General features: G+C 36.2%; 1 protein-coding gene across 2 annotated transcripts in view; it reads right to left on the bottom strand.

Moving 5' to 3' along the window:
- LOC138309166 (potassium voltage-gated channel subfamily KQT member 1-like) overlaps positions 1-14,248 on the bottom strand; it is a 126,599-nt gene extending 112,351 nt beyond the window's left edge. For both annotated transcript variants that reach the window (XM_069250325.1, XM_069250326.1), the window contains exon 1: positions 12,930-14,248. In XM_069250325.1, the coding sequence (XP_069106426.1) occupies positions 12,930-13,411 (482 nt within the window). In that variant the 5' untranslated portion in view covers positions 13,412-14,248. The remainder of the gene's footprint in view (positions 1-12,929) is intronic.
- Between the last annotated feature and the right edge of the window lie 808 nt (positions 14,249-15,056).

The raw sequence follows: 15,056 nt of genomic DNA, 5'->3' as shown, positions 1-15,056 counted from the left end.
AGAATATGTACAGATGTATGAGAGAGGATAATATAGGAGAGAATATGTACAGATGTATGGGAGAGATATATGGAATAGTAAAGTATGATAATATAGGAGAGAATATGTACAGATGTATATGGAGAGAGGATAATATAGGAGAGAATATGTACAGATGTATGGAGAATGAGATAATATAGAAGAGAATATGTACAGATGTATGGAGAGAGGATAATATAGGAGAGAATATGTACAGATGTATGGAGAGAGGATAATATAGGAGAGAATATGTACAGATGTATGGAAGAGGATAATATAGGAAGAATATGTACAGATGTATGGAGAGAATAATATAAAAAGAAAATATGTACAGATGTATGGAGAGAGATAATAATATAGGAGAGAATATGTATGTACAGATGTATGGGGAGATAATAATATAGGAGAGAATATGTACAGATGTATGGAGAGATAATAATATAGGAGAGAATATGTACAGATGTATGGAGAGAGGATAATATAGGAGAGAATATGTACAGATGTATGGAGAGAGGATAGTATAGGAGAGAATATGTACAGATGTATGTGGAGTTGATATTATAGGAGAGAATATGTACAGATGTATGAAAAGAGGATAATATAGGAGAGAATATGTACAGATGTATTGGAAGATAATAATAATATAGGAGAGAATATGTACAGATATATGGAGGGACGATATATGCAATAATAATATGTCTTAAAAGTTAAAGCCACTGACAATGAGTTTCGTTAATTAACAACAGAGACTACAATTGGAACTAGCTCGTGCGTATCTTTTTCAATGCTAATGAAGGGTTTGAAAAGCGAACTTATATAGTTGTGATTTGCTTCCGTTGTCTTACGACCACTGCTTCAGCCAAAGTAATTATAAACCAATCTTCTTCATGAAAAAACAAAATGAAAGAAAATGACCAAAAGAAAGGTATAATAAGGAAATTTCATTTGAAAAAGAATATTTAGTGTGGTCTTTTAAATGCCCCTTGTGTACGATAATGAGGGATGTTTTCGATAATTTATAAAACGCCAAAAGGAGTCCCTCTAACGACGGGTAGATATAATATATACTTTTATTTGAGTTGCCTTATAGCCACCAGTTTAGCCAAAGTCATTTCACAGCAATCGTCTACGAGAAAATCAAGAAAGCAAAGCAAGGACGACCGTGACAACTGGTAAGAAGAATGTCTGCATATAGTATTAGGACATTTTAATTTGATTTTTAAAAGTGAATTTCTAGACTGGCCACTACCCGCAGTTATTGATAAGACTTTTTCACCAGATTTCTTTTCTCCTAATTGTATTACTAAGACAAATTTTACTGATTTTGTCAATATTCTAGTGACTGATGTAGTAAATGCCTTTTGAGTAGATATTGTAAAACTTTTAGAGCTTGAAGACACATGGAAAGGTCTATAGTGATATGCAGTTAGATTAAGATAGGTTTTTCTGTCTACTTTGAGATCATGTGGTCACGTCACTTGTCGAAGTTGAAATATAGAAATGATAGTTTAGAAAGAAATAGGCGTCAGGAACTGGAAAGAAGACTGCCTGAGGTATGATAAGGATTTCAATGATAAAGAGGATTTAGCGCGGTCTTATTCATGTCTTAATTCTGAGTAAAATATCTTTGATATCTTTACACTAGGAAAAAGACGCCGTAGTCCTTGATTTGAAATAAGGTAAACATATTTTCTGTTTAGGTGCCATCACTTCAGCCAAAGTCATTTTATGACCATTGTCGGGCTGTGACAATATAAAAATATAAAAAGCCCAGTAAACAGCATATAGTTCAATATGACGTATACACATGTTTCCTCTTTCCTTATACGACTTTGTGTGTTACATTAACCTAGATACATGACGATATTGACATCAAAGCGGAGTGCGTGAGCTAAGTCGTCCAGCGTCACGCGATGGCAGCGTCTCAATAATGAAAAGTTTCAAATTTAATCATCATCAAAAAACATGTTCTAATCATTACATGGGAATACTTTCAAAGTATTTAAGGAAGACGGTTATAAGCTAGATTTCATCATACTCTACCCATGTACGTATCAAGGAGTCTATGGCTGACGTCATTAGCGCAGTCGTAAAGCTTAGATCCGGTCTCGTGATTGTAAGAAACTAATCTTTGACTCGGATAATTAAAGTCCGGAAAACGACGACAGAAAATTGCTTCAATGGTGTCAAACACAGCTTACTGTACTAATTAGAAAACTTTAATTTCAAAACTAGTTTATATTGAATGTATACGAGAGAGCAAAAACAAAAATAACGGAGTTTGAAAATATTTCTTGAAACTCATTTGGAACTATTCAATTAGTGCATGTTGCTTCAATCTGCTAAATGAATTTTACTGATTAAAAAGATTCACATTAAAAAGGGAAACGTGCAGAAAATTGCATTGTATTCTCTATATCGCTTTGTTCTGCTCTAGAAATGGTATTGGAATTACAAATGTAGGTAATAATTGATAGCATGCATAACTATTTAATTAATCTGATCTCTCCGTATTTTAAGGTAGTTGATACCGATGTCCACTAAGGTCAGACGAATATGTCCAGATTTTTATGTTGATACTATCCAAGCCTACAAAAGACATTCTCGATATTTCAGGGGTTCCGATCACGACTATCTCTACACCCCTTGACTATCTCATAGTAGAAATGGAGGCAAGAGAACAGAACAGGTTATTTAGTCCTTTGTTTTACATCAAAAGAGCCGTATAACGGTACACTGTGGCTGATCTCTGTGTGGCTTTGATATCGGGTGTCGCTCTCTCTGTAGTTTTCAAAGGAAGTCTCTACAGGCCTGTGATTGCTACAGATTGATATCCACTGAGCTACCTTCAGTTTTACTATGAAATAGCCCAGGGTTGTATAGATCGTAAGTGATCGGAACCCCTGAAGTATCGAGAATGACAACAGATTGTACAACAGCTTCAAATGAATTAGTACCAAAAACAAATAGCAGTCTTTGTATGATGTCCCTATTGTCAATGTCAGTTGTTAAGCTTTGAAAGGAAGATTATAGTCATTGTTTTCTATCCCCTCTAACCCTAACATGATTTAAACATTTTTGTTGTTGAATTTACTGACAATTAAGCACAAGCTATTTTAATTTTTCAGAACAATCTACTATAATATATTAATAGCAAATTTTTCAGATGTATAACATTACAAATGCAAATTACAAATTTGCATAGCATGTATAGTGACTATTCAGCACGTAAATGACTAAGGGAAGCCGGGATTCATGTTTGTTGCATTGGGGCGCTTCATACCAACAACAAGAGGCCCATGGGCCTTAACGGTCATCTGACTATTAGTACAATACAACATAGTCGTTTAAAGATTTTAGCCTATTTGACCTCTGTGACCTTGATTGAAGGTCAAGGTAATTCATTTGAACAAACTTGGTAGCCCTTCATCCCAGCATGCTACCAGCATGCCACATGCTCAATATCAGTACCCTGGGCCTTCTGGTTCTTGAGAAGACGTCATTTAAAGATTTTAGTCTATTTGCCGCCCGTGACCTTAAATGAAGATCAAGGTCATTCATTTGAATAAACTTGATAGCCCTTCATCCCAGCATCCTACATGCCCAATATCAGTACCCTGGGCCTTCTGGTTCTTAAGAAGAAGTCATTTAAAGATTTTAGCCTATTTGACCCCTGTGACCTTGAATGAAGATCAAGGTCATTCATTTGAACAAACTTGGTAGCCCTTTATCCCAGCATGCCACAGGCCTAATATCAGGTCTCTAGGCCTCTTCGTTATTCACAAGAATTTGTTTAAATGATTTTAGCCTATTTGACCCCTGTGACCTTGAATGAAGGTCAAGGTCATTTATTTGAACAAACTTGGTAGCCCTTCATCCCAGCATCCTGCAGGGCAAATATCAGTACCCTGGGCCTTCTGGTTCTTGAGAAGAAGTCATTTAAATATTTTAGCCTTTTTGACCCCCGTTGACCTTGAATGAACGTTAAGGTCATTCATTTGAACAAACTTGGTAGCCCTTCATCCAAGCATGTCACAGGCCCAATATCAGTACCCTGGGCCTTCTGGTTCTTGAGAAGAAGTCGTTTAAAGATTTTAGCCTATTTGACCCTCGTGACCTTGAATGAAGGTCAAGGTCATTTATTTGAACAAACTTGGTAGACCCTTCATCCCAGCATGCCACAGGCCTAATATCAGGTCTCTAGGCCTCTTAGTTATTCACAAGAAGTTGTTTAAAGGATTTTAGCCTATTTGACCCCTGTGACCTTGAATGAAGGTCAAGGTCATTTATTTGAACAAACTTGGTAGACCTTCATCCCAGCATCCTACAGGCCAAATATCAGTACCCTGGGCCTTCTGGTTCTTGAGAAGAAATTGTTTAAATATTTTAGCCTTTTTGACCCTCGTGACCTTGAATGAAGGTCAAGGTCATTTATTTGAACAAACTTGGTAGCCCTTCATCCCAGCATGCCACGGGCCTAATATCAGGTCTCTAGGCCTCTTAATTATTCACAAGAAGTTGTTTAAAGGATTTTAGCCTATTTGACTCCTGTGACCTTGAATGAAGGTCAAGGTCATGTATTTGAACAAACTTGGTAGCCCTTCATCCCAGCATCCTACAGGCCAAATATCAGTACCCTGGGCCTTCTGGTTCTTGAGAAGAAGTTGTTTAAAGATTTTAGCTTTTTTGACCCTCGTGACCTTGAATGGAAGTCAAGGTCATTTATTTGAACAAACTTGGTAGCCCTTCATCCCAGCATGCCACAGGCCTAATATCAGGTCTCTAGGCCTCTTAATTATTCACAAGAAGTTGTTTAAAGGATTTTAGCCTATTTGACCCCTGTGACCTTGAATGAAGGTCAAGGTCATTTATTTGAACAAACTTGGTAGCCCTTCATCCCAGCATCCTACAGGCCAAATATCAGTACCCTGGGCCTTCTGGTTCTTGAGAAGAAGTTGTTTAAAGATTTTAGCCTTTTTGACCCCTGTGACCTTGAATGAAGGTCAAGGTCATTTATTTGAACAAACTTGGTAGCCCTTCATCCCAGCATGCCATAGGCCTAATATCAGGTCTCTAGGCCTCTGAGTTATTCACAAGAAATTGTTTAAAGGATTTTAGCCTATTTGACCCCTGTGACCTTGAATGAAGGTCAAGGTCATTTATTTGAACAAACTTGGTAGCCCTTCATCCCAGCATCATACAGGCCAAATATCAGTACCCTGGGCCTTCTGGTTCTTGAGAAGAAGTTGTTTAAAGATTTTAGCCTTTTTGACCCTCGTGACCTTGAATGAAGGTCAAGGTCATTTATTTGAACAAACTTGGTAGCCCTTCATCCCAGCATGCCACAGGCCTAATATCAGGTCTCTAGGCCTCTTAGTTATTCACAAGAAGTTGTTTAAAGGATTTTAGCCTATTTGACCCCTGTGACCTTGAATGAAGGTCAAGGTCATTTATTTGAACAAACTTGGTAGCCCTTCATCCCAGCATCCTACAGGGCAAATATCAGTACCCTGGGCCTTCTGGTTCTTGAGAAGAAGTTGTTTAAAGATTTTAGCCTTTTTGACCCCTGTGACCTTGAATGAAGGTCAAGGTCATTCATTTGAACAAACTTGGTAGCCCTCCATCCCAGCAACCTACAGGCCAAATATGAGTACCCTGGGCCTTCCGGTTATTGAGAAGAAGTCGTTTGAATAAAAAGTTTACGCACGGCGCACGGCGGACGGCGGACGGCGCACGGCGCACGACGACGGACGGTGCATGATGACAATAGGTCATCCTGACCCTTCGCTTCATACCAACAAAAACGCATGATTCGAAACGGTAGTTAAGTATAATAATTAATTAAGTGGACTAAACAACCATCGACAAAAGTAAATCGGAAGCGTATACTTGTTACAAGGATAACATTCCTCCGTGTGTGTTTTAGGTTATGTTAACATCTTATTAACCTGTCTTACCGTCATTACATGATATATGGCTGTGAACATGTGTGAAGGATAATAAAAGTAGATACAATCCATGTATATATCAAACAAGTAATTTCCTTTTCTTATCGACAGTTTGGATATGTTTGATAAGTTCAACTTCCTATTCATAGCCAGGGTCATTCTATCAACGGTCCAGAGTAAGGAGTCATTGCAAGAGTGCACCAACAACTTTAAATACATTTCAAATACATTTTAGGGTAACATTATGAAGTAAAATCATGTGTCATTTACGCCTAACAATAAATGTAGATTATTCTATTGTAAAGAGTGGAATAGTCCATTTTGGAATTTCGGGAATGAATGATTTAAGCAATCCCTGCTAACGAATAATTAAAAGCACGGCGATTATACATGTATATCGTTCAAATTCACTTGAAGTAATCACTTCAGTGACACTATATCGCATATCCTTTCGACGGCCGGCAGTATTCGAACTTGACTCACTTTTGATAGTAGGTTATTACAAATGCCATCTATGAAAGCAGTTTGCATCTAGATTTCGGTTTGATGCCATTTTCAAGATGATAACAAACAGTACACACTACAAACAAGCAAAAACAGTCACCGGAAGTCCCCTAAAGGTCACCACGCACGGGTCATGGGAGGCAGAAACCTGCGCGTGGGACTTGTTTTTTTTTTTTTTTTTTTTTTTTTTTTAAATCGGTGCTATTTTCCCCTTCCTTTTCCCTTTCTCTCTATTTTCTATTACTTTGATATCTCTTCTATCGTTTAAGATCATCTGCCTGTCTGTATTTTGATAATTAAGCTCACAACGACAGGTTTCCGGGCACACACTAAAATCCGGATTTCAGACCTCAATTTTTGACTTATTTGGGCATGTTCAAAGGTGATTTGTGACGTCACTAATGCAATGACCACATCAATATTGTCATGCTATATAGGGATGAACATCTCCTTATCAAAAAAACTAGTATTTAGATTTCAACGGTCTCAGTGGGGCTCCAGAAGGGTGCATGAAATGGGGCAAATGAATAATTACGCATAAATACGTTACGGCCGTCCAAAGGATATCAGCGCGTTATTATACAGTATTGTTATATAAAACAGGAATTATTCTGATTACGATTATACCATGTATCTGTATCATAAACATCATATCATCTTTCAATCTATTTTTAAATTATGAATATATTATTTTACCATAATTATGTTACTTTTTTGTATCGTTTTGATGGCACGATAGCTCTTTAGGAACAAATTGCTTCTATCGAAAACCTTGCCCTTTTGGAGGACCTCTTACATTTATTTGTCGACTTCGTTACAGTCAAACCAACTTAATTTGAAATATCGTTAAATTTGAAATGAAAAATAATCCCTGTCCACACGTCTTCTATATCTATGTATTGTTTCATAATTTTATTTGAAGTTCATTGTTCATTGTTCAACGCCAATATTGAACCATTGTTTTAATTACGTTTGATTTACCACGAGGATTCCAATGTAACCAGGATCTGTTGTATGTTTGAAATAATGCAGTTCATTTTAAAAACCGGAAATAGTAACATCGAGATATCCAAAGATCTGAATTATGCCAGTCAAAATTTTCAATTCGGTTTAAAGGTGATAAAAACAGTTTTAAAATAGCTATTTTTGTGTTGATATTTGTTTATTGTGATGCACTTTATGATTTCCAACAAAAAATACAGGTTGTATTTGACGTAATTTCAATAAAATGTGCTTGAAACGAAGTCCATAGACACCCTTGTCTAGAACGATCGCATCGCTTATCGCCCCTGATATCACCAGGTGGCCGTAGATTCGTGACGTCATCTGAGACCAACAGCTGTGACAAGAGCTGGGAAATTCAATTGGACAGTGTTGCGGTATTGGCGATAATAAATATATAAAACAGTCGCGCTACGTGTAGTTGCTATATTGATAAGTGGAAATGTATCCGTATATATAATATACAATCTAACATACCCTGATATAATAAAAACGATCGTTTACTCATTCTAATCGTTATATTCTGGGCTATAAAATTGTTATGTTCTTTTGGTCAAAAGTCATTTGACATGGTGTCCGTGTGTGTCAACTCAGGTTCGAGGAGGTTGCGGTTGACTTTTGTCTGTAAATTAAAACTCTAAACATACACTTTAAAGTTAATATTAACAAGAAGAAATAAAAGTTTACAAGAAAATGGACCAAAACAAAAATGACACTACATATGCTACATGTACATACATATAATGCATATTTATAAAAGTAGACCCCGACATCCTTCATACCCTTTCTAAAACCCTATCATACCGCGACAAACGTGCCCCTTTCCCGCCTCATGTATGTATGTACTACATACCTCTATTTCCTATTTGGAAATCCTTCAGAACACCGCACAGAAAGGATTAGGCTTATTTATTTTTTAAAGTTCTGTAATAAGTTTTACGGATTTATTCGACAAAATTTCGGGGCTTTCCGTGTACGAAAATAGAATAACATGTACAGTAGTAATAATGCACGCACGACCGATAAAAAAGACGGGACAAAACATAGATACTAGATACAATGGCCAAATATGCATGACATGTACTCGTGGACAAGATATGCACGTTTAATAGTTCAACTAACACAGGGCCATGAAACAACCTATTTCTTATAAAAGACAAATCATTTACAAGACCGCTTCATTGTATTATCTAACCGTGCGCAGTTTTGGAAAATTTCAAAAGTATACGAACAGTCCACAGGGATTTGAGAATTAGTTTGTATCAATATGGACACGCTAGATAGCCTATTGACCATTATGAGACGGTTTAGGGGTCTAGATAAAAAAAATTGCGGGCGAAATTGGCGAGCATACTATTTACAATGGCTGTGACGAGTTTTACGATGTATTATGATGATTTTAAAGCGTTCTTAACATTGTAATTTTTCGATTTTAAATTACCTGCATTTATATAATGATAATATTGTGAATGTCGTCATATCATTATGCAACCCTGCTCGATCTGAACATACCGGCTTCACACCATCGGCACATTGTTGTGTAACTCAAAGTACATGTACAAAGAAATGTAATAATGAATTAATTGTCTTGCTAAGACTTATACACATTTTTTAAAATACATGTAGTAGAATCTCTAAAAGGAAGTATGAAAACTGTGCAGGAGGACCCTTTGTTTTTTCTTTTAATCATGCGCGTATGTTTGTAACAGATGATTTTTTTCATCAAAACGTAGGTCTAAGGAGGTGGGCCGCAATAATTGTCCATTTTCACTACAATCTTATTTTGCACATAAAATTACCAGTATGTATATCAAAACTCCCCGGTTAATTTTATGTGTAAACTATAAATTACATACATGCACAGTCGTATTACTCCAGGGTGGACTGAATAGGAAAGTAATACTTATTCATTCGTGAAAAATGACCTTATGTTTAACCCCCACATGATACTCTACATGATATATGTACTCGACATTAATGACATCATTATTTACATATAGTGACGTCATTTTATAGGTTATGACGTCAATAATGTGTCATTATGTAGGGGATAAACATGCTACCAAATAAGTCGGAATATAACATATTTTTCTCCGTGTGTAAGACCTACTAAGACCTGTGGCTAAAATCCACATGCATGTTGACAGTTCCGCGATCGGCACACCGGCTTCCGGTAGTTGATTGTCTCAGATGACGTCACAACTCATCGGAACTCAAGGGAGGTAAGTCATAGAAAAAAATCTGTCGTCAAAAAGATGTGAAGATTGATTTCATTAATTTTACTATTTAGAGACAAAATATAAGCAAATATCAAACTGATATATGTTTTAATAGGACATACAAATGTTTCTAGCGTATTATCTCATTTTCCATGTCCCTTCTGTTTTATCACCTTTATATAGGACATACAAATGTTTCTAGCGTATTATCTCATTTTCCATGTCTGTTTTATCACCTTTAACATATCCACCTCCACTTGACATGTCTATGCAAGATTCTATTAATCTTTGTTTCTATCCGCCGATGGTGAGTTACGTCTAGGGACATGTATACTATCAGAGCAAGCAGAGATCAGAGTAAGGAGCGTATACTATCTATGCACTGTAATGAATAAATATGACCCAGGAACAAACATCAGCGACCTCTATCGAACACGAATTAATGTATTGGTGCTAGTTAACGATAAACACTGGTGAGGGTCGGACGAGCTGGTATCCTAAACAACAGGGTTGTCGACAATAGGAAATCGAGATCAGAATATATTGGGAAGTTAGCTGGGAATCTCGGTCAAAGGTACAGTTGCAGGAAGCCAGCAGTCCAAATATTATTTTGTGGGTATTTGAACTTCCTGATTTCCATTTCGAAAACTTGCTCGAGAAGATTCATATTCGCGGACTAAGATGTTAATTGAAGTAACTTTCAATGTATGTGCGATAGCAATCTTTAATAGTGAAGTTTTTTTTCAGGTTCGAAAATATTTTTATCCCAAAAACCAAAACAGAACATACACAACTGTGCCCTGTCAGAGAAGGGGATCCATTCGACAATCCTCATTCATACGAGGAATTTACTGTTTTCATCACAATTTTGATTTTTTTTTAAGATACACTGTATATTATGATACAATGACACTATCAAAAAGAATGGACACACTCTATGCCTCAGCCACAGTGTAGCGTTCTGACATTGTAGTATGCAAATTATTCACAAGCATGTGCTATACAGTTTTAAACATATGATATCCTCAGAGCGTCACATGTATCAAAACCACAGACCCTGCTTACAAATCTAAAACATAATATATCCCGACTCATTCAACAAGCTTCCCTCTCCTTAGGAGAAAACCATACAGCTCTACTGGAAAGGCGACAAGGAATGTAATATGACGTCAATTTTGTTATTTGTGACGTCGTTGTTGTTGGTGTGTGAGGTCATGAGGCGTCGTTCACACGTAAGGTCATTACAGGAATACGTACCTGCGACTCTATTCAAGAATTTATTTATCACAGTATGAAAAAATATATTTTTGATTAATCAAAAGACGATATAATAGTTGTAACCATACCATACGAAATGAATTTACGAAATTTTGTCGTAAATACACGAAGGAAAACCACATGTGCTTACACGGAGTTTTCTCTCATCACATTTCTGGAACTAATTAAATTAATAAAAATATGTTTCACAAGTACTCCTCTTCAAGAAAGAATTCGGAAATGATCAATTATGTATGCATAATAATTAGCGATACCCCGGCGCCAGATATGCCTTTGTTTAGGACTGGCATCCAGCATCGAACGAAGGCACCTTGTAAAATATTAAAACAATGTGCAAACCCCTTGATAACTTTATGGGAACGCTCACATGCATGCACGTGCTGACCTTGGCTGTTGTATCTAAGCACGCGCAAGTAGCACAACATGTTGTTCCGATCCGTTATCGACTGTTTTGTTATTGTTGATTTTTGCTTTTAACGAGAAGTGCTTTGTAATGTCTATTTAACATGATTGGCAGGTGGTTCTATTTTGAATTTAACACAAGGTTAAGTGGTGGTGGTGGTGGTTTTGCCAATTCAGTCATTTTGGAAGAATTCAGCAAACTTCGGTATGTTCTATTCATTACTTTTGACAACTAGAACAATTAATGATTTACACTCTTATACCTCATATAAAACGAGAAATTGTAAATAGTAAAATCAAAAGAGTTCCAGTCATCGACATTTACAGATATTAAACACTATATAACTATTAAGTTCCTTTTTCATATACTAACACACCTATACATTCTATAAAGCCCACCTAAGCGACAAGAGCAAAATGATCGCTATAACAAAGTCATCTTTATATAAAAGCCAAGCTATGTTCTAAATGGTCTTTTGGGACCCTAATAAGCAGGTGTTCTTTATATTGAGGTGGTCGCTGAGGCAGGTTTTACTGTATATAGTGCTTTGCGTTATCTGAACTTAATTTTCATATTTGTATGTAAACACAATGAAAATGAAATTTATGTCATACCAGTTGCACTATTTATCTAACTGCTGTGTTTATATCCGTCTACAAGCAGATACAACGATGTATGAAATAGGTGTCATTCGCGATAGGTAAATATTCCTATTTATTATATGACTGTTGTGTTTCCTGTTCTATGATTAGGTGATATGATTTATATGGCTATTGTTCAGTACAGTACATATATTACATGTGTTCATCTGTTAAATGATACTTGTGACCGTGGATTATTACTGTGTTCATTATCCGGGTAGATTACTCACAATATCAACCTGATAATAGGTAAATAAATGTATATTATTGGTATTCGAACCAAAGGTAGTGTAGTTATATTTACCTTATAATCACCTAACCGATCCGTCTGTCGATATAACAACATAATGAGCCGACATTCAGCGATGTCAAACAACCCAATGTTATTAGCATCTTTATTCCAGTATCATATAATTAAAGATCAAGTGAAAACAAATTGAATTGGTTATATGGAATGAAGTATTGATTAAAATTGAATGATTTTTTAATCGAAAACGTTGTCATTAAACGAAATCGTTAACGAAAACCTTATGATACCAAAATAATAATGCTCAATGTTATTGTAAGGACATCGTTGTTAAAGTGTTATATATAGAGAGATTATACCCAAACAAGTGAATAAGTGATAATAAAACATGGTTGAATTAGTGATATATAGTTTCAGATTGGTCTAGAAGGAAGGACTATATCTCGTTTTCATTTACCTTTGACAAATCTATGATTTAACGATTTGTCTGTTTGTATCTTATTAAGATTGATGTGAAAGAATTTTTATCATCAGTACTATTCCCCGTGATATTTAGGATTATCGGTCGTATTCATTTTATTTCCATTCGGCTATGACAACCATCAAAATACTTTGTCGGTTTTATGTAAAAAGTAGATCAGAAGTACAAATAACATGCAAGTTACTTACATGAGTATATGATAAATAACTGAAGGCCATATCTTCGGACGTTCCAGGAAATTATAAATCCGAGCTTGAATTTTTCGCACTCGTGCATCTTTTCTGTGCATTCGATAATTCAACGGTTTTCCTAATAAAGACATCCGGGGTTCAGCATAACGCACACTCCCCGTCCCACGTCGTGAAAACTTTTTCAAATCTTTATCAATGTCTTTCTTCTTCTGAGATTTTTCCATGTCAGAATTCCCGTATTCTATATCTGCGAAATCCACTTTTAAAGGCCTTCGCTCCTCCGCTGGTGACAAGGGTGGCGAATCGGAAACGCTCCCGCACGGGGTTGTGGAACCGCCGCACGTGGAGGCCTTTAACAAGGTCGCTCGCGATTCGCCTTCTCCATCGCGAAATGCCAGTGTGAGTGACTCGGTTTCGTCCTCGCTGCTGCTGGTGCCGTTGATTCGCACGGTTAGAATGGCATTGGACTTACGCAGCATAGTGTTATAGTCGTTCAGTGATCACCATGAAGTGTTTTCGCTGTTGTATTAACACGCTTGTGATAATTACGCAGCTTTCATTAAGGCATGGAGAGTTCATGCGTCAACCTATTTCAGAATTCCGTCAGTAAAAGTAAGAATCCATCTCCGTATGTAAACTGGTCCGTACAGTAATTGTTGCTTCAGACAGCCGTGTGAAAAAGCTTTTCAATTATTTACACAAATTACATTGACGAAAAATGTCAAAGAGCTTTTCATGCTCTTTCAGGTCCAAAGTTTCAGCCGAGAACCAAAACAGATAAAATGCAATTTCTTAGGACTATAATAGTCCTTTACAAATCCATCGCCGAATTTTAACATTATTATTAGCAACACATTGTGTAATGGTGGTTAGAGCTCCCTGCTTTGTAGTTAATATTCCAGAACATGTTGGTTTAGTGGAAGCAATATAATCCTGACATTATTTTATGACTTCAATATGGCCGTCTTTGCACGCTCCATAAACTGGTCCGAAATCGAGGCAACAAAATTTACATTTCAAGGGTGTGATTGCCATATAACGTTACTTTTACATGTAAATGACTTTAAGATATTTATTTATATATATTTCCGCGAGACATAATAGCCATTAATAGACATACGTTGTAAAAAAACGTTTTCAATTAACCTATGTATAATTTAGTACCGACAATTATCATTATCGATAAGGATCTAATATGGAAGTAAGATTCGAGCCAAATGTTACAAACCACTTAATGAGAGACATATCACATAGCCCACATATGAAACACAATAAGCCAAACCTGTTTTGAGCTTCTATACATACAGTCGTAAAATCCGTCATTAATATCCCGAGTCGGAAACGGTCTATATAATCCGGCAATGATCTGGATTACACTGATAATATTCATAATTATACGAGTATACATGATTGGCATATCTCGACTGCCTGTCGCCTGTAGGCATGTTCTCTCCTCCCTGTAAGCCAATCATGATCAACGAATTCCTTCACACTAACTTCTATATGTATATATATATGATCAAGATACCAGGGATCAATGAGAAAAACTATATATATATCTATACGTGTGTGTTACGAGTATACTGATTAAAAAGGATTGCGATGGGTCAATGAAAATCATGCTAGCCGGAAAATCAATTCGAACCGACTCGTGATTGTAACGATTGTAGTAAGTGTTCGAAACATATGATGAAATCAATTATAAATTAAAATTACAAGTACAGTTATGATGTATTTTTTCTATGTTTTGACTTATAATAAGTTTTTAGCCTAGTTTAATTAATAGTTTTTTATTCAAGTAAACTCCTTAAATAGAAATGATTAACACTAATGTATATTTCAGTAAACATTTTAAGGAATTTCCTTCAGAGTGAGTTCAGGGAATTCCCCGAAGAGTTAAGTAAAAATGGTAAAACTGGGGCCAGGTATTGGATTACAAATATATCAAGTGTGACAATCCCAATGCTATACGATTAGCAATCTTTAACATGGTTCCAATAACTAGAAGAAAAGAAAAAACGCCGGCTCAAGTCGAAACATACAATACTTCATTTCGTGGGATATTCTCGAAATAGTCATATTTTGACTTATTTGGCAATTGATACTAAAGCGCAAAAATTTGGC

The sequence above is a fragment of the Argopecten irradians genome, chromosome 15 (assembly GCF_041381155.1).
Source record: "Argopecten irradians isolate NY chromosome 15, Ai_NY, whole genome shotgun sequence".
NCBI classification, from domain to species: Eukaryota; Metazoa; Mollusca; class Bivalvia; order Pectinida; family Pectinidae; genus Argopecten; species Argopecten irradians.
The sequence above is the reverse complement of the archived record's forward strand: the minus strand, read 5'-3'. Positions and strand labels throughout refer to the sequence as shown.